A 26,759-nucleotide genomic window follows, 5' to 3' on the forward strand; every position below is an offset into this window, starting at 1 on the left:
AGAAAGTACCAGTGTTGCTCAGCATATAACAGAAGCATCTACTGATGCATTCCACAGCACGCTGTGTGAGGCAGTCCCAATACTGTGGGAACTAAGACACTAAGTATGTTTGCGCAATATTTCACAAGATGAGATTACGTTCTTACTGTAAGCTGAAAGTTATGCAGAGAATGAACCTGCTGGGATCTGTTTTAAGCATTTTACCTGGTCTAACTCATCAACTCTTCACAGTCACATTTGAATTAGATACAATTATGAGCCTCATTTCATGTGTGAAGAAGCTGAGGCACAGAGTGGCTAAGTGTCTAACTAAACTAGAAAGTGGGAAAGTTCTGATGACAGCCCAGAAAATCTGGTTCTGAAGATGATGTTTTAACTGTATCATCTGTGTGATGTTGATGCTGATGTTTTAACTGTATGTTACATACTGTAATACAGATATACTTCAACAACAGTTTCATGGGCTCTTGACATGTACTTACACGGAGGTTGTACCTTTTTCATTCTTGGTTATTATGTATTGGGCTATTAATCTAAGAAAATGAAAGTGTATTTCCAAAAATGTCTGGCATGAGACAGTTTATGGACACTTATTCATTCATAATAACAGTAAAATAATTTACATAGCCTGATTATTCATTAAAATGAAGAGACTAACTGAACTATAGTAATATTCAGAAAGCAGAGTACTACTTGACATAAAGAAGAGAGAAATGCACAAACACACAAATATGTGTGCACACTCAGCATCTGGCTCAGTGGCTGAAGCATTTGTAAGTACAGAAGTCTGAGTTTGGATCCCCAGCATTCACATAAACATTGGATGGGCATGACACCCCACCTGTAATTCCAGCACTGGGAAGGCAGAAACAAGGAATTACTCAGAACAAGATGGTTACCCATATTAGCTATGCGAACAAGCTTTGGGTTCAGTTGAAGATAATTGGTCTCAGGTCTCTACACACATTTACAGTCTTGTATTTTTGCTCACACACACACCCATGTGCAAACACTCATACATGCAGGTTCACCACATATACACAGCCATATGCAAAAAGGTATGGGTGACTCTGATAGTGCTTTACTCAGTGAAAATGTCAGACACCAAAGAGTATAGTGATTATAAAGTTCAAGAAGGGATGAAATGACTCCATACATGTAGAAGTTAGAATAGTGACTATTTCCCAGCTGGGGATGGCAGTGCTTCATGATTTGATTGGTCAGAAGTCACCTTTATGCCTTTAGTATCTATTGTCTGCCAGTCCACTTCTTGTATGTATTTACACACACACAAACACACACTTGTATGCATTTACACACTCACATACACACACAGAGTGAGAGTGAGTGAGTGAGCAAGAGCAAGAGAGAGAGAGAGAGAGAGAGAGAGAGAGAGAGAGAGAGAGAGAGAGAGAGAGAATTGAAGATCCCTTTTCCCCAGTCCCATTCCAAAGTTGTTTTGATGTTTTGATTTCGGATTTTGTTTTGTTGTTGTTGTTTTTATCTTGTTTTGAGACAGGGTTTCTCTGTATATCCCTGACTGTCCTGGAACTCACTCTGCAGACCAGGCTGGCCTCAAACTCAGAAATCCTCCTGCCTCTGCCTCCCAAGTGCTGGGATTAAAGAAATGCGCCACCACTGCTGGCTATTTTGATTTCTCTTCCCCAGTAGCCTGGTGTGAAATTCCCAGAAGTTCCCATTTGTGTTTGTGTGTATCCAAATGGGCTTTGTGTTTTCACACAACCAAGACTGAACAGACCATCGTGCTCTCTGCTTTGCTTGCTTATGATGTCTCAGAGTTTTTCATCTAGTCTTACTCATTTAGCTAGCTAGGTCCCAGATGACTAATGGATTCAGTTCTTCGGCCAGTTTCCTTCTAATGGACAAGTAAAAGTTTTCAAATTTCCATTATATATGGCTTGGTGGAAATGGTTTTGTGAGTGTACTGTGTTTGTAGGCAATTGCCTTTGTGACCTTCTTTCCTGGAAGAAAGGCCGACTTGGGCAATAGGTATGTGTACTTTGGATATTGCCAGAGTAATTCAGAAGTGCTTTTGTGAATTGAGCCTTCGCCAAGCACATAGGACAGAGCTGGGTTCTGCACCCTTCCCCAAAATGAACAGTGTCAGTTTTTAAAGATCTTTTAAAGAGTACATAGGTAAACAAGTAAACAAGTATCATCTTGGTGCTCCTGCTAAGATTTCAAAAGAAGTTTTGTTTTTCTCCTCTACATACAAATTAACGCGTCTCTTCCTTTGTAGGTAGGAAGGATCCTTCCTGCCCAATATTCTCCAGTGTAATTCTAGAGGTCTCAGTCTCACATGATTTTACCAGGACTTATAAAACTCTTGCTGATTCTACTTTTATGGACTATTCCAGTAGAAAGAGCAGGGTTCCAGGTTCTCTGACATTCTTTCAAAGGTCACAGTCATTGATGACCTGTATACCTGTTGGAAATTATTAATCTAAACTTCTTAATACTTACAACCCTTAATGAGTTCAGTCAATTTAACTTCAATATTGAAAACTGACTGTGCCATCATTTATTTGTGTGTGTGTGTGTGTGTGTGTGTGTGTGTGTGTGTGTAATGGGGAGCCCAGAGGCCAGGAGGGAGGTTAAGTATCCTCCTGTATCACTTTCTGATTATTCTTTTTCTGAGCCTGGTGCTTTCTTGATTAGTCTGGAAGCTGGCAAGCCCCAGCAAATCCTCCTGTCCTTGTAGTCCTTTGGAGTTAGAGTTATAGGCATGCATGGAATGATTAGCTGATTATGTGAGAACTGGGATCCAAGTCCCAGTCTTTATAATTGTACAACAAGAGCTCCTAAGGGCTGAGCTGTCCCTCCACCTCCTTAGTCTTTCATTTGTATTGTAGATACATTTTGAATAGCAATTCCCTGGAGAACAGAATTCCCTAAATGAGCCCCAACAGAGCCACAGATCTGCCCAAGAGGTGGGAGTTAGAGAAGAAGCACAAATGGCATTGTCCTTGGAGAGTTAAGCAAGGGAGTATTGCAGTCTATACACCTACATAACCTGCCTCCCAAACATTAGAGCCGGTGGAAGGCTATATTGAGTTCAGAACTTTGATTTATTCAGTGTAGGTCTGCTTCTGCAGGTGGGAAAGACCTGGGGCCTGGCAGGCTTCTTGCAGATATTGATACTGGAAGCTGCAAGTGTCCCAGAAAAACTCACAGTGGTCATGCTCTCACTGAACACAGCCGAGCATGTGAGCATGCAGATACCGTGTCTTAGTCAAGGGGATCTAGGTGCACTATATTTCCTGGCTCCTTTACCCTCCTTCCCTAGTTCTACTATTTCAACCAGTTTTCCTTGAGGGAGCCTTGAGTAAAGGGTTGTTTCCTACCTGTAGCCCCACCAACTTCCCCATGCCAGTTCTTTCCAAATGCAGAATAGCTTTAAGTGACACATGGACCTGGGATCTGACATTTAATTGTTTGTTTATTAACCATTGTCGGATCTGTAGAAATGAGTTCTTTGTGTTTAGATTACCCATGCTACTCCCTGCTTCCTTCCTATTCTTTCCATTCTTGTTAGTGTTCATGGATACTCAGAAGAAAGTTCAGTCACTAGAAGTGCGTTTGAAAATCACTGTACATCTGCAGAGGAAGGTGTATACTGGGTTTGTCACTGGGGATAGTTACGTGGACACAAGATGGATACCTGCTGTCCATTCTTATGACCTCACTCCAGCCTATCTGACTGGCCCATATCCTAAGCAGCGCTACTTGAAATCCAACTCTTCTTTTGTCAACTTCTACATTTTCAATAAAGCAGTATTTGAGGAAATGGCTGAACATGGAAAAGAGAGTCCATCACCACGTCTACAGAACTTCAGATCTTCATTTTTCTTAGCCACTTATTCCAAGTGAAGCAAAGCTTGAAGTGACACGTGGACTTGGAATATGGCATTTAATTGTTTATTTATTAAACAACCATTGTCAGATCCATAGAAATGAGTTCTTTGTGTTTGGATTACCCAGAGCATGCTGGATGAGCTCTTCATGCAAACACTTCTGGCAACCCTCTATTTTATATGGATGTACTTGGGTCGGGGACATTTAGCAGTTAGTTCTATTTAATGGTAGGCATTAGTACAAAATGTATTTTTTTTTTAAGAGTATCCTCTAGTTAAGCAATCCCAGGCTTTGGAAATGGCTATATTTGCAGAGTGATTGCTATACAAGGACGAGGACCTGAGTTCAGATCTCCAGCATCTCTGTGTGGTGTGTATGTGTGTGTGTATGTGTGTGTGTTTAAAGCAGTTGTGGTGGCATATATTCTACGAGATGTAGAAGCAGAGATTTCAGGGTCCGTGGGGCTTGCTGGTCAGTTAGTCTGGTCAAATTGGTGAGCTACAAGTCCATTGCTCTCGCATGTCACTTTCCTGGAGTGGAGGAAGGAGGGGTGTACATCATTCTGTGAGGGCTAACAGAAGAGTGGCTTGTGGAGAGAGGCCTTCATCAGCTTTTGTAATGTTTCAGTCTGATGTTTGCTGGGTATCATCCGGTTCTCATTTTGATTACAGTCTTCAGTCTGCTGGTCTTAGGAGCCAGGGCTCAGTTATAGTGGTTGCTGACAACAGGGGTGAAGGGATTAGAAAGGATGCCAAGGATTCACTCTCTAGCCTCCTCTTTGTGTGCTTGATCCCCAGACATTGATGCTGCTCTCCTGCCTCCTTTCCTGTTGGATTAGATGTATAATAGCTGTCATGGAGATGACTGCCAACATCTATGAAATGTTTTACTAAATGTTTCTGGTGAAATGGTCTATATTAAGCTTATAATTTGCATTTTTAATTTAACCTATCCTTTTCCCTTTGTCTTTTACCATCTTGAGCCTTTATGCTAATAGGATTTGGCATCCTATGAACTTTTACCCTAAGTATCAGGGCCTTGTGCAACATTATATTTAGCCAAACTATTACATTGAACTATGTGTTAACAATGTATTTGATTAGAGACTTCAGGATGTTATTTTAAAAATCAAAGTAATGGATTATGGTCTCAGAAAAAGTACATGATCCAGAAGAGCAATAAGAATAAGAATGGTAGCTACTTAAAAGAAACTAAACACTGTGTCATAGACCACAGGGTATTAGGTGCCCTGCCCACTAGCTTTTGGAGTCTGATCTCTTTCCTCAAGCCCCTTTTACTCTAGGGAGTATCATTATAGCCCTTCAAGTTTCTCCTGTCTTGTATTCCAGCCATTTTTTCTACCTTGGGAGATCCTCTGTCAGGGAACCTCTCCCTGGGGTACTCCTTCTGGTTAATGCCTTTGATCTGCTCTGGAAAAATCTCTGATCATAGTATCTAAATTCACCTCCTTCTATCCAGAGTCTGTCCATATATGTATGCCATTGTATCTTGTGATGTGCTGTTGACCATCTTCAACTTTAGAAAACCCACATTGTGTCTCTTGAGCATCTGTTTGTCTTGACATTGAGCTTACTGCTCTATAAGAATGAAGACTACACCTGTCTCAGTCATTATGGACAAACAAGTGCCATCCTGACACCTGCCATTTGTGGGTGCTCAGCACCCACAATATTGTGGTTGAATTGATGTAGGATTCTCAGAACCCCATGTTTTCCTGAGCCTGTACCAGGATGTTCCATACTTAGTTCTTGAATTTGTCCTGACAATACATGCCTTCACTTTGGTTTAATGGAACAATACTGTGCCATCTTTTCTCAGGCATATGAAAGATCAGAATAAGAAGGTGGCCAACCTCAAGCATAACCAACAGCTGGAGAAGAAGAAGAATGCCCAGTTATTAGAAGAAGTGCGCCGGCGAGAAGATAGTATGGTTGACAACTCACAGCATTTGCAGGTGAGTCCAGGCTTTGCTTCTCAATCCCTACATGTTTAGAGATGGACCATCTGCTGTAACCAACTCTGCAGGAATTTATGCTTGGGTGTGGTGGGCTTGACTTTTACCTGGTCTGGCACTTACGAGGTATTCTTAGGAAATTCAATAAGTCTTTCTTGGTAGAAAGCATCATTTGTGAAATGATGTTCAAGAAGACTTGAATGTGGGAAATCCTGGATATGCTCCGCAGAAGTTCTTCCTGTACCTCCTCTTAAAAGGTAAGTGCTGCAATGACAGGGTTGGCAAATAGCGTCTGTTTGGAATTGTGTTTAAGTTGGGTGGGTTTGGTGGAGGGATGCATGTCATTATCACAAAAGGCATTTGGATGCATTCCTCTGGTCTCAGTTTATAAAAACCAAGGCTCCAAAATAGATCTTCATTCTGTCTTCTTGGTGAATATAGTGGATATAGTTATCTCTCAGTGATATTCTTACTCCAGAAAGCAACCGATGGACCAAAATGACAATTTCTCCTCATTAACCATCCCTGCTTTGGAACAGAGCTCTCCCTGTGCGCTCAATAAAACATTCAAGCTGAAACAGGACATTGGCTTTGAAGTGCTTTTATTTACTCCAGTCCTGTCTTTAAACAGAGCAATTTGAGTTCAACTTGGCCTGAGTTCATGTTAAATTCTGCTTATTAGTTAGTGTCTTTCTGCAGTTATATATTAGTTTCCTCCTTGAAGATAGAAGTAGATAATTTCGGTGAGTACTCATAGTTCATCCTTTTAATTGACCAAAAGAGAAATGAATAATTATTGTAAAGCAGGGGTACAAGGAAAAGCTGTCTCACATCACAGAGGGAGGTTTTTTAGCTCATGTTAGTTACTTTGTCTGTGTCCCAGGCAAGCTTTGGTGATTCTAAGTTAACTGTCTTAGGCCTACATGATTGATCTAGACTCGACAATACAACTAGGAATGGATCTTCTTTCCAATTCTGAGCCCACTTTAGTATGGGTGCTAGCTGAATTATGCCCATGGTTTCTCCAGTATTCTTGACAGGTCATGTCAAAGGTTTGGGATTTTAATTTTTTTGTCTATCACAGATGTTAGATTAGATTGAAGTCTAAAGAATGAGATAGTGACTAAAACTAAGATAAAACCAAAGTGAAGAATACCTTGATTTTTTCTTTTCTTTTTTTAAATGTCATTTTTACCCCTCATGACATTTATTCCTCACAAAAATGTTGGTGATTTTACATGTGGTGTGACTGGAAGTCACACAAAGATTCTGAAGGACTCCTCCTGTCTACCACAAATGTAGAGGAACATGGCGGTGGTGGGTGCCTTTCACTAAGTGCTTCAGTATTCCAGGCTACGCTGCCTCCTGTATATTAGCTGTTATCCAATTTATACTGTGTGCTCCCTGACACACAGGGCTCTTATATGTGAACCAAGAGAGCACAGCTTTATTTGAAGGAAGAAAAGCAGAAGTCTTTTGGTTAAATTAACTGCAAAGGCTCCATGCAACTACAGCCTGATTGGATTCAGACATCCCAACAGCAGTGCCAGCCTTTGCTTCCATTTGTATCCCTCTGCATGGGTGCTCTGCTCTCTATTTACATCCCTCTACAGGGGTGCTTTGATTTTCCCCTTTCACCCCCTTACCCCACACAGGAAAGCTTTTCTTTCTGCTTCCATATTCCATCAGGGATATTTTACACTCAATTTCTGTCTCACAGAAATCTCACAGGGACATTTCTCCTCTGCTTCTTTCCTCCTGCAGGAATGCTTTGCCCTCTGCTTTTGTTCTCTGTAGAGATGCTTTGCTCTCCTTTTCCATCCACCTGAATCCTTTGCCTTGAAGTGTTTAGGAAGTTCCTGTATAATCAATGGCCAGAGCCGTTTTGCCTTCATGGAATACAGTCCCTCAGAAGGAGGAGGATGTCTATCTAGTAGGCATAGCAACCATTCAAGGATAGGATGTGCATGTTGGCAGGCCATGATCAGGTTGTTGATTGACCTAGACCTAGGGGAAATGCTGAGTCTCACCTAGATCCCTCAACTAAAAGGGGAGCAGGTGGCATCATACAGGATAGAAGTAAATCCTGCTGACTGAAGGGTTTGGGGGAAAATGAGAATCAGAGGGTTTTATTTTCATATGTGATAGATGAATGAGTGTAAGCCCCATTTTATGTGTGCAGAGAAGGCTCTGAGAAGGAAAACAACGTGCACCCTAGTTAGCAGGCATCACACAGGGGACTTAGCTTAAGTCTAACTCTCCTGAGATAAGAATTCTGGAGAACTGGGATGGCAGGGAACCATGACATGGTAAAATATTCATGGGTTATATAGGCTTTGGCCTCAGTGTACTTGAGGTGGATGAAGTGAACAACAGAGACAGCGCCCTCCTACCCACCCCAGCTTAAGAACCATCAGAGAAGCAGACAGGGTGACAGGGCAAGGACTGGTCTGAGCATAAACCATGATTTGTTGTGAGCTTGGAGGGAAAGTTCCCATCAAGGGAATTACTGTTGTTGTTTCTCAGTTGGATTTCATTCCAAGCTTCAAAATATATGAATTGAGAATTCCTGAAAGGGTCGCTTTAGCATCCCAAAGCCTCAGTCTCCTCATCCGAAAGGCAGAAATGGTTACTTCCACTTTAGAGTTCTGTTAGGGCAGAGTCGGTTCTAGAAAGAGCTTTGGGTCACTCTAGGCACAGGCTGCACTCGTAATAAATGGTGATAATTGACTGTGTTTGAAATAACTAGAAGAGATGAAAAATCATTTGCCTGGGGTCAGGGAGATGGCTCGGAGGGTAAGGGCACTTACTGCTGAGCCTGGCAACCAGAAGTTGGTTCCTGAGACCCACATGGGTGAAAGAAATAGCCAATTCCTGCAGGTTTATGTGCTTATGTGCACCATATATGCATGTAGATGTACACACAAACACTTACAATAAAGAGTTATATGATATGTGCAGAGTATTCTCTTGGCTGTGCTCTGATATGCTTTGAGCATCAACATTTTTGTCTTTTCTCTGTGCAGCATTTTTTTCTTTTTTTCAGAACACATCTAGTTATAGAAATTAATGTCTTATTTTGGCCCATGAATTTTTTGTATAGCAGTATTTTCTTAAGGGGCCTTGATAACTACCTCGTAGACCAGTTCATAAAAGATAACATGATCTGGAATTGCTCAGTTGCATTCCTGACCACCCCAAATAAAGGATAACATTTGAAATGCAATAAAAAGTAGTCACAATTAATTTAGATGGAAATGTCTCTGGTTAAGGTTAATAGGGAGTGAATCTCCCACTTGCCTGAATTTTCAGCAGATGCGCTAAGATGCAGTAATTGCTGCCTTCTGAGAACAAAATTTTCTAGATGCTCTTCATTTTTTAATATTAGAGTTCTTTTAAGTACTTTCTGTTTATATGTTAGTCCCTTAAACCCTTTAAGTTTCAGCTAGGATTTGGTTTGGTTGGTTGGATGGGGGTAGTTGAAAGCGTAGCACCCACTAATCTGGCTAATCTGATTTTGCTTTGCACTGTGGTTTGTGATGATTTGGTACCTTGAGTTCTCGATTTTACCCAACCAAATAGATGTGGCATGTAGAAATATATTAGGAACATGTTGCTCCAATAGTAATAGCTTCTGGGGAGATGGAGTGGAGGGATGGAGTAATCCTGGCACTGGAGCACAGACTGGAGGATCAGAAGTCCCCAGCCTGGTCTCCATAGTGACACTCCATTAAAAGGAAGAAAGGAGGAAGTGGAGAGGTGGGGAAAAAAAAACAGTGGGGTAGGAGCAGGGAGAAAGATAGAGAAAGAATATGCTGAACTGAAAGAGATAAATAAAAATTAATGACAAAGTTAAAGAGTTGCTACTTTGTTTATTATTTAAACAAGGACACTGCTGTGTCCAGAATGGCTCCAGGGATGGATCTGACTGAGGTGTCCAAAGAATGAAGACAGACAGATGAACACATAGATCGGATGACCTGGACTCTCTGTTGGTGAAGCTGTGGCATCCTGGAAATCCAGTGTGTTTATTATGTAGAGTTGGACATGGTGGCAGGATTATTGCATACAGCTGGACAAGGAGGCAGGGTTATTAAATACGGATAAACAAAAAGGCGGGGCTTATGGTACACAGTTGAATGGAAGAGAAGGTTTAGTTAACTTTGGCAAGAGCGGTCTCTGTAGGGGAGCAGTCTCCAGGCCGTAAATATTCAGGAGGAGAAGACTATGGTTAACATTTTCTGTCAACACTCACACTCAGTCTCCAAGGGAAGGCTTTGCCATGCCTCTGAGCCCGAGGCCATGGGGTCCTAAACATGGCTGTGCCTATGTCAATATCACAAGTTCACTCTGGACCTCATTCACTCAGGGCTTTCTCTGTTCCCTATAGGCTACAATGGTAATAGGCAGACTGGAGCCTCCAGGTCAAAGCTAGATAGGACACGTGGCTTTCTTTATTTCTTCTTGTAATTTCATGGCAGGAATAGCAACTGCCTTCAGGGGCTAGGTTAGAAACACAATTAAGAAAGAAATGGGTTTGTATGTTGGGGAAAAATGGTGATGCTTGGTTCCTTCAGAGGTTTTTGTATTTGGGGTAGGAAGGAGTTAGTAACTGCCTTGTAACAATCATCTCCTAACTTGAGGCTTTAGGGCAGTCAAAGTCTCTTGTTCTGTACTTGCATGTTGACTAAGTGTCTCAAAGGAGATCACTCATAATATGTAGGAAGAGAGTGTTCTTGATTTGACTTTACATATGTGTGTGCTTGCTCATGAACAAGAAGAGTGGGAAGGGAAGGGTATGGAGCTAGGAAAAAGCTGTCAGCATCCAAATACTGGTCCTTTTTGGCTAGGAGTAAAACAGATAACCTCTCTGGTTCTTGCTCCTTCTATCTCCAAATGGAGATTGTGAGTGAGCCCCACCACCCCTGATGCATACCACAAGATGCAGCTTAGGAAAGAGTCCAGTAGGGTTCCCGCCCTTGTGGAGTTCAGTAACTAGCACTTCTTTCCAGAGAGGTTGATAATGAGTTTTTAACCAGGGGAGATGGTGGTCATGGGGAGTCACCAACAGATACATGGTGACTGTTTCACCTTGATGAGCCATACAGATGGAGAGTGTGGTCTACATTCAATGCTCTACAGTCAATGAAGATTTCCAATAAAGCACCTTTGGAACAACGGGGATGAAATATTCACACATTTTTCAAGTTAATGTTGAGCTGTGTGAGGGTAGATGTGAGTGACTATGAATATATAATTCTATAGAATTTTCCCCTGGACACAGATTATGGAAGCCTAGTATTTATGTTGGGCCTTGGGGCTTTAGGCTTCTGTGTGTCTCGTCAGAACCCATATGGAGACTTTTCAACAAGGCATCTTTCTTGAGATTCACACTAAATTGTCCTTACCAGAATAGGATGCTTCCCCCACCCCACCTCTCATTTCTTGCTGAACAAACATGCCAATTTGAAGTCCCAGTGGACATCTTTGTAGGTTTTGGCTCCATTTTTTCCCCGTGCAGCATATCGAGTTAATGAACGAACACTCTAAGAAACACACACGCCAATATTTTATGTTCCTTTTCTGTTGTATGTCTGCGGAGTTCTCTTCAATTTATTGCCTGAAAACTAAAGTCTGTTCTTGTGTGCTTCCGTTTCCAAATTATAGGTTCCCAGGGAACTGTAAAATTTCTTCTTTACCAGTGATTAAACCCCACAGTGATTCATTTTAAAAGCGAGTGAATGTTCCCATTTACTCCTTATCTTCTAGTACAATTCTAAAAACTAAAACTAACAAACAAAACAAATAGATTACAAAACAGCTAGAAATAATCTCAGTTTTCAATGTATGTAAACTTGTATATCCACATTTTTCCCCCAAGGGAGTTCATTTAACTTTGTTCTTCCAATTAGAGTTGGAATCTACTAGCAGAGGAAGTGTAACAAAATGTAGACCCCCAAATGCATAGCGTTCGTTGAACATACAAGTTCATTATGGTGTTCCCAAGCTTGCTAAATTGTTTCTTCAGAGTGGTATGCAGATAGTAATCAATGATTTTAAGATCTATGTCTTTATGTTCATCTCTCCAAGTAACTGACTTAAATTCATTTCTCTTTCAATTCTCCAAGCTTAAAATTTTTACTCTAACCATGATCTGTGTTCCCTCATTATGGCATACTTACTCAAGTACAGCCATTAGAAGAAATCTGACCAGGTGGTATTCAGAGATTCATCATTGTCAAAACACATTTATTGAGTTCCTAGTTTTTCATGGCTGTTTGGTAGGCACAGTACGAGGTGATTTAGGGAGGTTTCATTTCAACCATCTTTTTCAACATATGGAAAGATGACAAAGGTCACCCCAACTCAGCTCGAAAAAAGAATCCACATCTGTTCCAACTTCCATCAAAATTTAACATTGTTGTGCTTTAAACCTGTTGGATGGGTTCAGCCTGGTTTGTACTTTTCTGTCTCAGCATATAGAGGTGCATAGAACTTGGGATATCTCCTTGGTTATGGATAAATCTCCTTTCATTGTTGCACTGTGACCTGGGCTGTGAATTATTTCAAATGATGGGAAGTGTTCAAGTACTTGTATGTCTGCAGAAGACATGGGCAGCTAGCTTGGTGGTGGCGGGGCACGGGAAGATTGAGGGTTACCACAGAAATCTCTCCCCCACCCCTTCTCTCTCTCTCTCTTTCTCTCTCTCTCTCTTTCTCTCTCTCTCTCTCTCTGGGATTTATTTTGGCACTTGTTTTCTTTCACACTATAATCCCTATGAGTTCCAAATGACTTTTGTTGTAGCAGGTCCTTATAAGGCATACTTGAAAAAAATTGACAGTCACTTTCTGGCACCTTGAATGAAAACCATGGCTCTTACTAAACTAGGCTGTTAGATGTCAAATGCCTTGCTCAGGATCTTTGGACTACCAGTTCTCGGCCAAGTTCCCCCTGCCCCCACATGCATACAAAGTATGAGTGGACTTCTTTACTTTCTCTTCTTTCCTCCCAATAAAGTATGACTGTTTTTCCAAATGTGGAGTAACTTGCGTATTTCTTCTGAGAAAAGTCCTTGGCTTTTTCCTGTGGATTTGTGACCTAATCCTCCACTTCATTCAGCCCCTCTGTACAAACACTGTATATACCCATAGAAAGGGAGGTTTACTCTTAATCAAGTATCGCCTAATCTACCTACTAAATTACCCCCTGGAGACACAGGGGCTCACTCCTTCTTACAGGGTTTTCGGTTTTCATTCTGTGAGTGGCTCTTTGACAGTCCTTGGTAAAGAGAGCATCTGTTTGGCAAAAGCTGAGGGTCACGCAGAATTTAATCCAATGTATTTGTCAAATGAAATCATCATTATCATGAGGGTAGGGTCCGTTAGAATGGCAAGGCTTGGAGTGGGGGTAAGAAGATACTTGCTCTAATGATGTAATCATCTGTTCGTCCCAGAGGCAGCAACCAAGGAGGATGGGATTCCCTTTTAGATGTGATCACATTTGTGTATTTTTTTGGTTCCTGAACTATAGTGTCTAAGAGAAAGGCAGCCACCCTCCTGGATCTCCAGGGAATGCTGAAAAGCAGACAGCAAGCCCTTCCAGGTTGTGCTCCTCTCTGGAATTAGGAGGACACCTAGCTCTACAGAGCCTGCCTTGCTTTTGACTACTTCAGGCTTTGACCTGGCAGGTTTAATCTAAAACCTAACCCCTCGAGTTGGGGCTACGGTTGACAGGCATCTTAGAATTTATTTTTCTTTTTCTTGTGTGTTAACATCAAATGCTGGTATTCCATGTTGTTAGTAACAGAGTAGCAACACACTTTTCTTCTGGTTCTCTGCTCTGTGTTTTCCCATTGGCCTTGAGGCTCGAGGGCAAGTTGTGACTGTCTTCACTCTATAAGTGAGGTGCTCTGGCTTCTCTGACAATTTGTAAATTCCACTGAAGACAAAGCTTTAGTGTTCTTCTTGTCATGGTCAGGCCCAGACTCTGAGAAGATGTCGCAGACAATGTCACCTTAAGTAAATCACCTGGACTAGAGATCGTACTTGAAAAGCCACTGAGCTATGGGACATTAGTGACATATGTTTGCAAGCCAGACAAGGTCGCATACTTCTCTGAACCCAGAACATAGGAGTCCGAGGCAGGTAGATCTCTGAGTTCAAGGTCAGTCTGATCTATGTAGCAAATTCCCAGCCATCCAGAATTACATAGTGAGATCCTGTCTCAAAACAGATCACACAACCAAGTGAAGGTGTGTGTTGAGATCATCATCTTCATGGATGTGGATTTCACACGGACTCAAGTGTTTCTTCAGTAGGATAAATAGAGGCATTGCTGAACAACCCACACTTCAAAGGCAAGGGATAATTGTATTGTCTCCTAGATAGAATTTATGTAACTCACATGCATACTTCTCATGCCGCCTCTAGGGGGCAGTCAAATTCAGCATGCTTGAAAAACACCAGATCACTTAAACCTGCTCTCCCTGGCCTGGGTGATTATGGCAGCTTTGTCCTAAGATGTTTCTTGCTACCAGAAGTTGGAAGCGGATGGGTGGGGGTGGGGTGGGACCTGCAAATCACAGTATGTGTCACCCTGATGCCACACCCACTTCCTAACAGATGCTGCTATGTCAGCATGTCATGACCCAAGGCAGAGGCCTAGACATGGTTAATTTCTAAAAATGTTACCTTTGACTTATGGCTTGTCCAAGGCTCTGCTAAACTATGCATTCGAACACTCCAGGTTGAGGAAATGACAGTCAGTGCCATACGCAATGATTTATCTGGAAACCTTGCAAAAGGAAAATATAGCTATAAAATCTGTTCCCATTCATTTACTAGTCTCTCCTGTAATTCACGTTTGCGGATTGGGTGAGTTGAATTTATGACACCTTTAACATTTTCTCTGCTGTTACACTTTGCTTCCACATCTTTCTTATTTATGTTGCCTAGGGAAAAAACCTGCAAGGTTAAGCAAGCATACGTTTTCTTTACTAGGAAAGACCATAGACTTCTTTCTTCTTTTTTAAATGTAAGCTTGTTTTGTTGGTGAGAGAAGTAGGGTCCAGCAAAAGTCTGGAACCTGCCCAAGAGACTGGAGGGAGTTATTTGGAGAGAAGAGACCTTTATCCTAGGTGCTTTGACATCCCTAAGAGCCATCTGTGACCCTCACTGGCTCTGTAGGTGATATGCTAGGTAGGCTATAACTGAAAAAAACCCTCTCACCCTCTCACCCTCAGCACTGGATTTTACTTTGGTGGCCTAGGATGATGAGAAATAAACATGAAACTTTATTATTTTTTAACTTTTATTTATTTAACATTTATTTATTTATTTATTTAGTCTTTTTGTTTTGGGACAAGGTCTTGCTATGTAGGTAGCCAGGAATGGTCCTGAGCTCCCAGTTCTCCTGCTTCAGCCTCCTGAATGCTAGAATCACACTCATGTGCCACCATGCCCAGAAACTATTATCCACACTTTAAAAACAGGATCTTCTACTGACCTGTATACCTCTTTTTTTTTTTTTTTTTTTTTTTTTTTTTTTTTTTTTTTTTTTTTTTTGCCTTTAAAGATAGAGTAACTCAAGAAGTGGTAAGTTGGTGCTGGAGAAAACTGTAGTCAGTTTAGCCTACAAAGTTTAGGACTCTCTAAATTACAATGAAAGCTGATTTCGGTTATTTTAATCTCTGCCGGTTTCCTTCATTGGTCAAGGATGTCACCCGTAAGGAAATTTACAGTGTTTCTTTTCATAGAAAATGAGTATGGACTGTTTGGCAAACTCATCAAAAAGATGGCAAATGCCACTGTTTGCTGAGCAGTGGGGTAGGCCGAGGGTGATGTCACTTGTGGAGTTTTCTGGGAAATACTAACTCTGAGAGTAACATGTGGGAACTTCGCTGGAGTGTGCTAGAGAGAGCTCAGAGAGAATTTAGGCTGCAGTGTGGTCCTAACAGAGGGAGCTGAAGTAGTTATTAAGAGGGAGTTGATCCTATTTGAGGTTGGAGGCTGCCTGCCCTTGGTATCCCATTGGTAGTCCTGTTCTCTGTATCTTATTGGTAGGCCTTGGCCTTGGTAGCTGTGATCCTTGGCCAGGCAGCTTTTGGGAAGGTACACTCAAGGCAATTGGGGAGTGAGTTCTATAGTACTGAGTGGGTATCTCTTCTGTTCTCCACCAGATATCTAGCAACCAGCCAACACACATGCTATACTCTTGTTTGACAAGCATGGCTGACACCCATGGCTGATCTCTAGACTTGCCAACCCAGCTTCATTATTCTTACTACAAAGAGGCATTCAGTGACCAGCCAGTTGATCAAAAACACACTGACTTGTTCGTTAGTATCAACAACTTCATGAGGTTTCTTTAAAGTCATTTACAAATGAACAAATTGAGTCTAGGCGACCTTAGTGAATGGAATCGCTGTTGTTTTAACTCCTTGGGACTCGGGCCATCCTAGAAGGGAGGAATGAGAGCTCAAGCAGGCAGTGGGGCTGGTTTCTGCGGTAACCATCATCTCAAATGACCAGGGTAGACATTGAACAAATAAGTTTTGTCTTTTATGGCTTTTGTTTTCTCATCTGTAGAAAGAGAGACTTGTAGTAGGGCACAATCCCTTCCATCTTTGAAATTCTCAGGTCTGAGGACTATTGAAGAATGAACATATGTCATAACCAAAGGGCTACCTTCTGGGCTACCTGGAGGAATGTGGCCAAATAGATCAGGAAAGCCCTGAAGGGGGCATCTGGGAAGACCTTACCAGCTTGGCAATGCATGCCGTGAGTCTGATCCCTCTGTCAGCTTCCCTTTTAGAGGGCAGACTCTGCCAATTAAAGAGACCTCTACAGCATGCATGGACACAGCATGTTTTCTTCCCTGGAGCAATGGGTTACAATAACACCTTAATTGTTACTTTTTAGCATAAGATAGATTAGAACCGTGACAGTCTGGACACAAGATACACAATGCGGAAACGTCTCAGTGCTGTGCTGCAAACGAGGGTTAGTGACTTATTTCTCAAGGGCAGGATCTATGTGGTTTTCAAATGTAATTGTTTGTGAAGTAGACTATTATTTTAATAAGCCATTATGTCAATAGGGACTATTTCTCCCAACGGTGTGGGTCACAGTGAACTGTGGGAAAACAAAGAATGGACTAACGAGACAAATGCCAGGTTGATATGATCTAGGTTTGCATTTCTCAAAATATGTTTATTGAAGTGATAGTTGTATAAGATACAGTAATATCAGAATGGTTCCATTTGTCAAGCAATTTGGAAAAAATTCCTCCTCTATCCTATATTAAAGGCTCTGAGAAGTCCTGAAGACAAGGGGACCATTTCATGCTTTTTAATCCTACATTTTTTTTTCCAAATTGTTTGACAAAAAGGCCTTTGTTTTTTCCCTAGAATGTCTGTTAACATTGCACAAAATTAAAGGTTTTTTTTTTTTAATCTTAATCAATGCTGCTCTAGGCAATCACAATGCTGATAACAGATACGGAACAAGTTTTTTAGGTTAATTTTAGATGGAGTAGACACTGCTTTGGTAGCATAGAGAGAATCGTTTTTGCTGAAGGAGAGTTTCCTCCTTATTGACTAGTAACATTTTGTTAGAATGATGGACAGTTTCACATCTGACATGCTTCTTAATAGACTGAACCTCCTGAATAAAGCTGACATGGATGAAACATGGAAAATGTTTGTGATGGTCAGGCCATAGTCCTCCCTGTTATTTCTCCCCTTTAAAGGCCACACTGGCTCTGGGTTATGAGTTCCCGTGATGGTCAGGCCATAGGCTTCCCTGTCACTTCTCACCTTTAAAGGCCACACTGGCTCTGGGCTATGAGTTCCCATTAGGCAACACTGAAAATCCAGATCTAATGAAGAATGCTTTAGAAGAATATGTGTAAGTTATTTCAGCTTTAAAATATTCAGTTCTCCATACAGTGGATGGTGGTTAACACAGACTCATACACCTGGTCAAAATGCAGAGAGGAAGTGACTGTCAAGTGTTCATTTATAATGAAGCATTTGTATCGAATACCCTCTCCCCAAGGCTCAAAGGGTCATTGAAGAAATGGCAGTGGAAAGATTCTAAGAGCCAGTAGTTGGGGGCGGTGGGGACCAGAGTGAAGCAGTGTCTTTTGGCATGACAAGATGACTACTCTCATGACCTCACAACAGCTGTGGTTTTCTGCACAAGGGCAATCCAGTCAACATTCCAACATGGATGGTGAACAGCTCATAAACTACACCCCTAACTGTGAAGTTATTGATGGTTGGTGGCTTCTGGGGTAGGTGAGTCAGCTTTTCTTAAGGGCATGGCCCCTAGTATATGGAGTCATTCACTGGAGCCTAGTACATAGCTTCATACTCATAAGCACATGGGGGGCACAATTGGATAAGATGACATGAAGTTGGGAGGAGGACTGGGGAGTTGGGTGATGGATTCAGGAGGACTCATGCAGGAGAGTAGAGGATGAGCATGATCAAATACATTGTAAGCATATGTAAAATTTCTAAAGAGTTGATAAAAACATTTTTAAAAATTTTGATGACTTTTCTGTACCCAGTGTTAGCTCTCACTTGGTTGGAACCATTCCCTGGCCCTGTGAAATACCATACTGGGATTACATTAGGCTGTCAGTCTTCCAGGAAAATAAAGCATGGAGAGACCCCGGCATTACCAACACACTTGTTTTGAGTTTGGTTGTACTCTGTTGGCCATGAAGAATCCTTATGCAAATTAGAAAACTATAAACCTTAACTTGTGAACCACTGAACAATGTAAGTATGGAGGGCTGTCACCTGCTGGCTCATCTTCTCTTAAGTGAGCTATAATTTGTGAATGAGCGGTACCTCCTTTAACCTGGCTTGATGACAGCTTTGTTCTTTACTCATCTTAAGAGCTCATTTTCCTCCTCCATTTAAGTGAGAATTAAAGCTATACTTGACTGTAGGTCTGGCTTGCCTCGATCAAGTTCCCCATCCCCGCCCCCCGCCCCAGAATTACCATGCATACATTAGAGTCTAAGGTTGGAGCCCAGAGATTCAAGAACTCTGGAATCTGGAGAATACATAACGGGTATTACAGATTCTGTGAACATTTTCTTTCTCAAATCTTATTTTCTGCAAAGCAAAATAAGTTTGTCTGCATGTTTTAATTGCTTGGGAAGTAGAAATCCCTCCATGACTTCATGTGTTCTTGTTTCTCTTTCACACTCAGTAGTAGACAGATATCATTGTCTTAGGAGTTTATTGCTGAGAGGAGATGCCATGACCAAGGCAACTTTTATAAAGGATAACATTTAATTGGGGCTGGCTTCCAGTTTGAGAGGTTCAGTCCATTATCACCATGACGGGAAGCATGGCAGTGTCCAGGCAGGCAGGGAGCTGGAGAAGGAAATGAGAGTTCTACATCTTGATCCCAAGGCAGGCAGAAGGAGCCTCTCCTCCACATTGGGCATAGTCTGAGCATCAGACCTCAAAGTCTAGCCCCACAGTGACTGACACAGCTTCTTCCAACAGGCCACACCTACTCCAACAAGAATGCACCTCTTAATAGTGTCAGCTCCAGTGGGCCAAGCATCCACACACGAGTCTATGGGTGCCACGCCTACTCAAACCATCACAGTCACCACTAAGCAACATAACAGAAGACAGAAGAGAGGGTCCAGAGGGACGGGCAGCTGAATGAGCTCCACAGGGTGCATTCTAAGGGAGGGAAGCTGGCTTGTTATCTTCCACCCACAGCAGCTTCTCCAGCTTTTGGGGGAAGAGTCCCTTCTCTTCTGATAGCCACCCCATTTCCATTATGTTTGAGCCAGTAAATATCATTTGTACTCACATACGCCCTTTGCCATGCTATGACAGCATGAAACAGAATGGCCTGGGCTCATACCTGTCTTCTATCCTTTCAGGTACTTGTTTAGTGTGTCCCATTTTGTGTCTTTCCTAAAGTTTCAAGTAACCACTGTCAACATCAGTAGGATACACTTTACCGTTTCTGCATAGACTGTTGTATTGTCTCTCCCATGCAGGGTGGCAATTGCAGTCCTTTGCACATTTAGCCTCCTCTCCCATGAGAAGATGCCTGAGGACACTCTATCCTCTGTCCTCTAGAAGGCAGGGCTCTGATACCTGCCTTCAGAACAGCTTAAGTCCATGGTAAGCTCGTAAGCAAGCTGTGACTAACCGAATAGACACAATTGTGAGTAAGCTCCCCTAGCAGTTCCAAGCACTGGCTGTGCTGCCTGTGCAAAGAGAAAGAACTGAGAGGCTGTGTGGTAGCAAGAAACAGGAACAGGGCAGGGCATGAGTTCTGACAGAGACCCTCAGTGCCAATCTCCCTGTGAAAAGGTAGGTTTTTTTTTTTTTTTTTTAACCTTTTTTTTCTTTTCTCTTCTCTTGGATATTTTCTTTATTTACATTTCAAATGATATCTCCTTTCCTGATTACCCCTCCGAAAAAAAATAAAAAAAACAAAAACAAAAACAAAAAACAAACCCTGTTTCTTCCCCCCAACACCTGCTCACCAACCCACCCTCCTGGCCCTGGCATTCCCCTACACTGGAGCATAAACCTTCACAGGACCCCTAAGGACCTCTGAGAAGGTAGTTTTTTAAATCGGTGTCTTTTTCAGTACCCTGTATGTAACAAAAACAAGTAACTAGTTATTTTAACAATAGGATATATGGGTGGTTGAGTGTCAGACACTCACTGTCTAGATTTTGTCATGAATATGGTTTGAACAGATTTGTTGCCAGAGATGAGCTTGCCATTGCTTGAGCATGCCTCTGGAGATCTGTCTCTCTCTCTCTAGCAGTGCCAGCTGCTGAGGGCACCCTGTTCATGTTTAGGCCTTGGACCAATAACTATTGCATGGGCATCAACTTTTGCACTACTTCAGTAGAGATTAATTGATACAAAGGTCGTGGTTACTTAGTAAGTTTGTGGTTGCACCAGCTGTGTGCTGGTAAGTTCAGATAATTTCTGAGCCTCTGTAAATGCCACCACCACACCTAAGCCTTGTCCTCAGGAAGATGGTACTGATCTCTCAGCTCCCTGAATGAGCACTCTTTCCCTGCCACCTGTCACCTCTGTAATCTGTATTCATTTCCCAGCATGACCATTGTTACTCAAAAGCTTTCTGGAACCCCTCTAGCTACCTTGAAACTCACAAGAAGACCCCCCCCCCCTTGTCATTGCAGCTTATTCTTTCCAAAACCCAGCATCTCCAAATTTGGTCCACAGATTGGCTCTGTAAATCATGTTTGTAAGGTTATGTGGCTGGCTTTATACACTCCTGGGGCATTGTGCCAGATCCTGGAGGAGGCTCCAAAGGCATTTCTCAAAAGGCCACAAGGAGAAAGGCTGTGTGTGTGTTGTAAAGTAACAACCTCTACCTCCATGCCTCCTTAGAATGGAGATGATGTGTGCGGAGATAAGAATGTTCTGGCATATTTTGTAAACTTATCTCTCTTTTCCCCTCAGACCACATGATTTTATTTTGAAGTGAAGTACATCTAGTTTCTAAGCATCATATAAATAATACACTGATTGGATTTCCAAGTCTTCAAATTCCTGCTTCTATACTGTGAAAAATTCAAAGTCATTTATAGCCACATGAAAACCATACCTTGCCAAAATTATGTCAACATCATAGGCAATGCTAACTCCATGGAGGCCAGAATTTTCCAGAGACCCCCCCGAGTTTGTGCTGGTCCCCTTTCTTTGTCTGGATCTGGTTTTTGTTCTTCTCTCTCTTTCCTCTGAAGAGAGGTAGCCTCACTTTTCATTTTTTAATCCAGGGTCAGACAGGCCTGGATCTCACTCTTCTTTTTATCACTCTGCACTGAATACTGTTGAAGGTCCCTAAATTTGCTCTTCCCCAATCGACTCCTCTTTAAAATTGGGAGAGAACAACCTCAGCAGTCAGTCCTCAGTGACCTCAGTGGCTTGTGCACGTCCTGGCATCTCAGGGGAAAGCCATCACCACTGTCCTTTGTACACGGGACATACTCAGAGAAGGATGAGCATGGCCACTGTTGCCTCATTCTTAGACCTAGTGCTGATGAGATGTTCAGTCCTTTTCTGATAAGTCTTGTTAGTGACATTGCTAATTTTATGTCTTTAAGTTAATCCCTCCATTTTCTCCGGTTACATTGTACTAAAGATCTGCATGCCTGTTCTGGTAGTTCAGCATTGATTGCGAGGCAAGTCTAAGATTTATGGTTCTGTATACTTTTTCCCAGCATCATAAATTTTTAAAACTTTTCTTAATGCTTGGCAGCAAGCCTACCCTCATTGTTTGAGCACACATGCACATATGGTATATGTGTATGCATATGGATATATGTGCATCCATGGATATCTGCTCTCTATTTTATCTGCTTGCCTTGAAACTTCGTAGCTTTCTTAATTCACTCCCTGGCATTAGTTGGCTGTGTTTTCTACTTCTAAATTAAACCTCAGAATAATTTGACACTTAGGCACCAAAGTGGCAGCCTTTAAAAAGCCACTGACTTTGTATAGACAGATACTTGGGACAGAAAGCCCTTTCTTCTTTGTGCTTATTTGATGTCTGGCCTCACCTGGTTTGGTGAAGCAAACTCTGGGTGGGTTGAACTAAATATGGTCTTGTATGCCCATGCACTGGAGGTGGATAAGCGTTTCCCGTAAGTTAAGGGACTTGATGTAGTCTCCAGGCCAGAGGCCACAGGAAAGAGGAGGCTGTGAAGCAAACAGCATGGCTCCTGTGGCCATGTGGTTTGCACACAGTTGGTCTGGGCCACAGAGGGCCCTCGGAACAGACTTTGACAGCTACTTGGTCAATTTGATTGATAGTTTGGGGTACATGGGTGGGAGGAAGGACCCCCTGAAAAGTATTTATAACACCCTGTACACATAGCCTGCAGACCTGCAGAGGCAGCCACAAAATGAAGCTAAACACACATTTCAACTGTGAAATAAATTTTAGAAGTGCTTTGTGAACTTCCCCGTTGGAGTTAAAGCACACAACTGTTTGTTATTCTTGCTTCCCATGGTTGCATGGTTTTTGTTTCTCTATTGTCGATCTCAATTGTTGCTTAGGGTTCCCAATTCAGGCTGGCTCGAATCCAAACTTACGTAGAGCTATTTTGCTAAGAAATTAAGATATTTTACCCTGGCTTCATCTCTGTATGGAGATGAAAGCTTTCTCCTTTCTCAACCTGAAGGCTGACCTTTGAGATTAGGTTCCATTTCTTTTTGACTTTTCATAGTAATTAACATGAATAGTTTTGCTAGCCTAAGTAATGTATTGATTCCTTTTGTTTTCCGTGCTTCTTTGTCAAAAGACACCTCGTGATAAAGCTGGGCTTGTAGCTCTCTGTTGTAGAATGCTTGTCTAGCATGCATAACGCCCTGGGTTTCATTAACTGCTCTACAAGAATAGTTTGAAAATAACACAGTGGTTTAAATGAGAAATGTATCCAACAGGCTTGGGCATTTGAACAATTAGTCCCAAGATGTTGGTGGTATTTGGGGAACTTTATAAAGTGTGGCCTTGCTGGGGGGGAGTATGTCACTGGAGGCTTTGAGAATTAATAGTGTCTTCCTAGTTCTACTTTACTCTTTACTTCCTGTGTGCCACTGAAGATTTGGTCTCTCAGCCTCTTGCTCCTGCTGCCATGTGTCTCCACCATGATGAGATTTTATAATTCTGGAACATGAGCCAAAACAAACTCTTTCTTCTCTAAGTAGCTCTAGTCATATTTTATCACAGTACTAAAATTTTAACAGCACGAATACAAATAAAAAACAACTCCCCCCAGCTACCTAAAGATAGGTTACCCCATTTCTAGCAGGAGAGAATTCCAGAATGGAGGCAGGAGATGTAGCTCAGATGTCCACTGCTTGCTTAGTGTGCACAAGGCTCTGGACTTTAAACTCCAGAGAGCCAGGTAGGGGTGTAAGAATGAGTAAGAATGAATTCTATGATGGCACAGTCCTCAGAGTCCTCTATACTTTGAATGATTTTAGCCATAGTTCTAAGCAGGAATGAAGGAATCTGTTGGCCTCTTACTCTTCTGGGTACCAAGTACATTAGGAAGAAACATTGCAAGGTAACAAGGGAGAAGAATAGCTGGGAAATGAGGAATGTGTAGCATTCCAGCCAAGAGTTAAAGAAGCAGCAGCGACCATGCATGTAAATATGGGGAAGATGAACACTCCAGATAAAGAGCATGCACAAAAGACAGGAGGTTCGAACGAGCATAGGCTAGTGAGCAAAGAGCTCTTCTGTCAGGTAGGGGAGAAAGCAGAGATCCAACCTAGGTGAGGTCGCCCTCCACTCCAAACTAGGGACTGTATATCAGAATCCCAGCTATGACATTATTCCTAATGAACTACCAACATGCTAAAAACAAGAACATAAAAATGTACCCTTGAGTCTGACCTGAGTCTGACCTGAGTTTAGGGTCTTACTGCACATTTCACAGCCTGAATCTGAATCGTTATTGTGTTCTCTGATGGGTGGTATAGAACACTAGGACATTCTCCCATCTGAAGACTTTGGCTTCCCTAGATTTTATTTAATGTTCTCTTAGGGTAGAATTTGGGGGAGGGGTTTAGCATCCTGGTTCTTGGTTAGCATTTAGGCATCACCTGTAGTTCTGAGGACATTTTGCTGCCAGCCTGGACCTCTTACTACCAGCTTTCCTATTTCCTTATCCCATGTGCATTTCTGATTTTAGTTAGCCAGTGCTGGTGGCAGTTTAGAGGATCAAACAACCCTCTGCCATTCTCCCCCAATTAGTTTGGTGAACTTTTAATGGCATATGCATTATTTTGACAATAATAAAAATTTAAAAAGAGACAATAATTTAGAAACTTAAAACAAGAAATCGATATCAGCACACTCTGATCTTTTTTTTTCCCCCTGGTGGACGATTGAAAGACACATTTACTAAAATTTCTTCCATTGTTTAAAAGTGCTGTGTCTAATGAAATACTACCAGATAGGAAGTATTCATCTACGACATGGCATGGCTATAAAACACACAGACATCCATGTGATATACATTTTATAGCTTTGTGTATTTTACAGGCAAAACACTAAAACAGGGTAGAAATACTACCGTGTACAGTGAAGTCAGCTTTAACAGTGACATGGGACAGCCTGGGTATCTGCCTGCCTTTTGTTTATATGTGTGTAATTATGATTTCATTACTTGTTACCAGGTATTTCTAAACGTTGTCTTGTCTTTATATTTTTCCACATTGGAAGTTTCTCCAGATCATCTCCTTGTTGGGTGAGTGGTTCTCTCTGTAACTGGAATGATCAGACCAGAGACTCATGTGGCCTGGTGTCACTGAGACACAGCCTAGGCATATGCCTGGCTGTCTCAAGCCACAGTGTTAGTGCCCTTTAAGTCCCACTTGCATCTCACTTCTTTACTTTTTCATATCAAATTGCTCCCTGGGGTTCTGCTGATTTTGACCTCTAAACCATCTTAAGTGAGCTCTCCTTTTCCTATATCTTCCACCTCTATCTTTGATCTGACTGTGATCTCCTCTGGTTTGGATCATGCCAAGGCTTCCCAGATGAACCATTACTTTAAGACATGGTACTTCTATCCCGACTCACTCTCCACCTTTCCCCACCACCACCCCTTCTCAGAGGATGAACGGGCAAGAGCTCTTTATTGGAATAAGTAGAGCCCTGTAGTCTTACCGTCCTGTCTGTTCTTCACTCGGCTTGCTTTGTCCCCAGTTTTAGGATGTGGCAACTCTAAGCAGGTCTGTTCAATTCACACCCAGATCAGCTAAGTCTCTCTCTTATCTAGCTCCAGCCACACTGACCCTGCTGCACTCAAATCTGGTTAAGTAGAATGTACTGAACAAGACAGTGGGAGAAATCACCTTGTCTTAGTTTCGTTTCTGTCTTTAGGATGATCTAGCCCTTAGCCAAAGGGCACATTCTAAAAAAAAAAAAAAAAAAAAAAAAAAAAAAAAAAAAAAAAAAAAAAAAAAAAGAAAGAAAGAATGGATGGCCTTAGACCTTAGACTTGTCAGGTCTAAGAACTTCAGAAGCTTATCCATAGGTTTCAGAGTATGTGATTGACTCTCTTATTTTAAAGTATCAGCTTCGGTGCCATGAGGTTAAATTAGGGAGCAGTCTGTTCACTCTGCTGATCCACCTATACTCCAGCTGGGAAGGAACTGGGCTCTTAATTTATACACTCCACTACTACCTCCTCTTCATGCCCACACTCCAAACACCATGCAACACAAGGTTTTGCCTTCTTGGATCCTTTCTGTCTGCCTTCTCTCCTCTCGATTAGTTTTCCAGGCCAGTGCTCCTCTAGGTGTGACTGTGGGTGTGGGAACTCAGGTGAGAGCAGAAATGTTCTACTCTGAAGGTATAAAAGGAAAGCAAAGAACCCTCACAGAGATCTAGACTAGAGCTGAGCTATCTAGAGCCCTGCTTGGCTTACTACAGCCGCAGGCCACATCCACCATGTTACCAGTGGAGGTGAGTAAGTTTGGTGACTGCAGCCTTACTCCTCCTCTTGTGTGTTGTCATGAGGCAGAGTTGAGTGGTTGTCATGGAGACATAGCTTTCCAAGCTTGGCATATTTACCACTTGATCTTTTTGCAGAAAAAAAAAATATCCTCAAGCCCTAGCCCAGAAAACAATGGCGTCTTTTGTAAAGAAAGGCTTACTTCTACCTGCCTAACCCCTCTTTATTAGAAGTCTTACATGAGCCTCTGTCTCCCTGGATGGCTACTTGTATTGTTACCGAAGCCAACTTTCCAGGGTATGAGTCAGATTCTGGGCAGTAAAAAAATCATCGACAGAGAATAGGGTAAACCTGCCCCTTATACATTTCTAACCAGCATTGTCAACCTAATGAGAGCTGTTT

The 26,759-nt window shown here is 42.0% G+C and overlaps 1 protein-coding gene across 19 annotated transcripts in view; it reads left to right on the forward strand.

Annotated features, from left to right (window-relative positions):
• Erc2 (ELKS/RAB6-interacting/CAST family member 2) overlaps positions 1–26,759 on the forward strand; it is an 865,869-nt gene that overhangs the window by 481,270 nt on the left and 357,840 nt on the right. For all 19 annotated transcript variants that reach the window (XR_004116280.1, XR_004116279.1, XR_004116282.1 and 16 more), the window contains one exon: positions 5,716–5,851. Coding sequence is in view for 13 of the 19 variants with exons in the window: in XM_031362063.1 (XP_031217923.1) it covers positions 5,716–5,851 (136 nt within the window). In the remaining 6 variants the exon portion in view is untranslated. The remainder of the gene's footprint in view (positions 1–5,715; positions 5,852–26,759) is intronic.

Source organism: Mastomys coucha, unplaced genomic scaffold (assembly GCF_008632895.1).
Source record: "Mastomys coucha isolate ucsf_1 unplaced genomic scaffold, UCSF_Mcou_1 pScaffold9, whole genome shotgun sequence".
Lineage (NCBI taxonomy): Eukaryota > Metazoa > Chordata > Mammalia > Rodentia > Muridae > Mastomys > Mastomys coucha.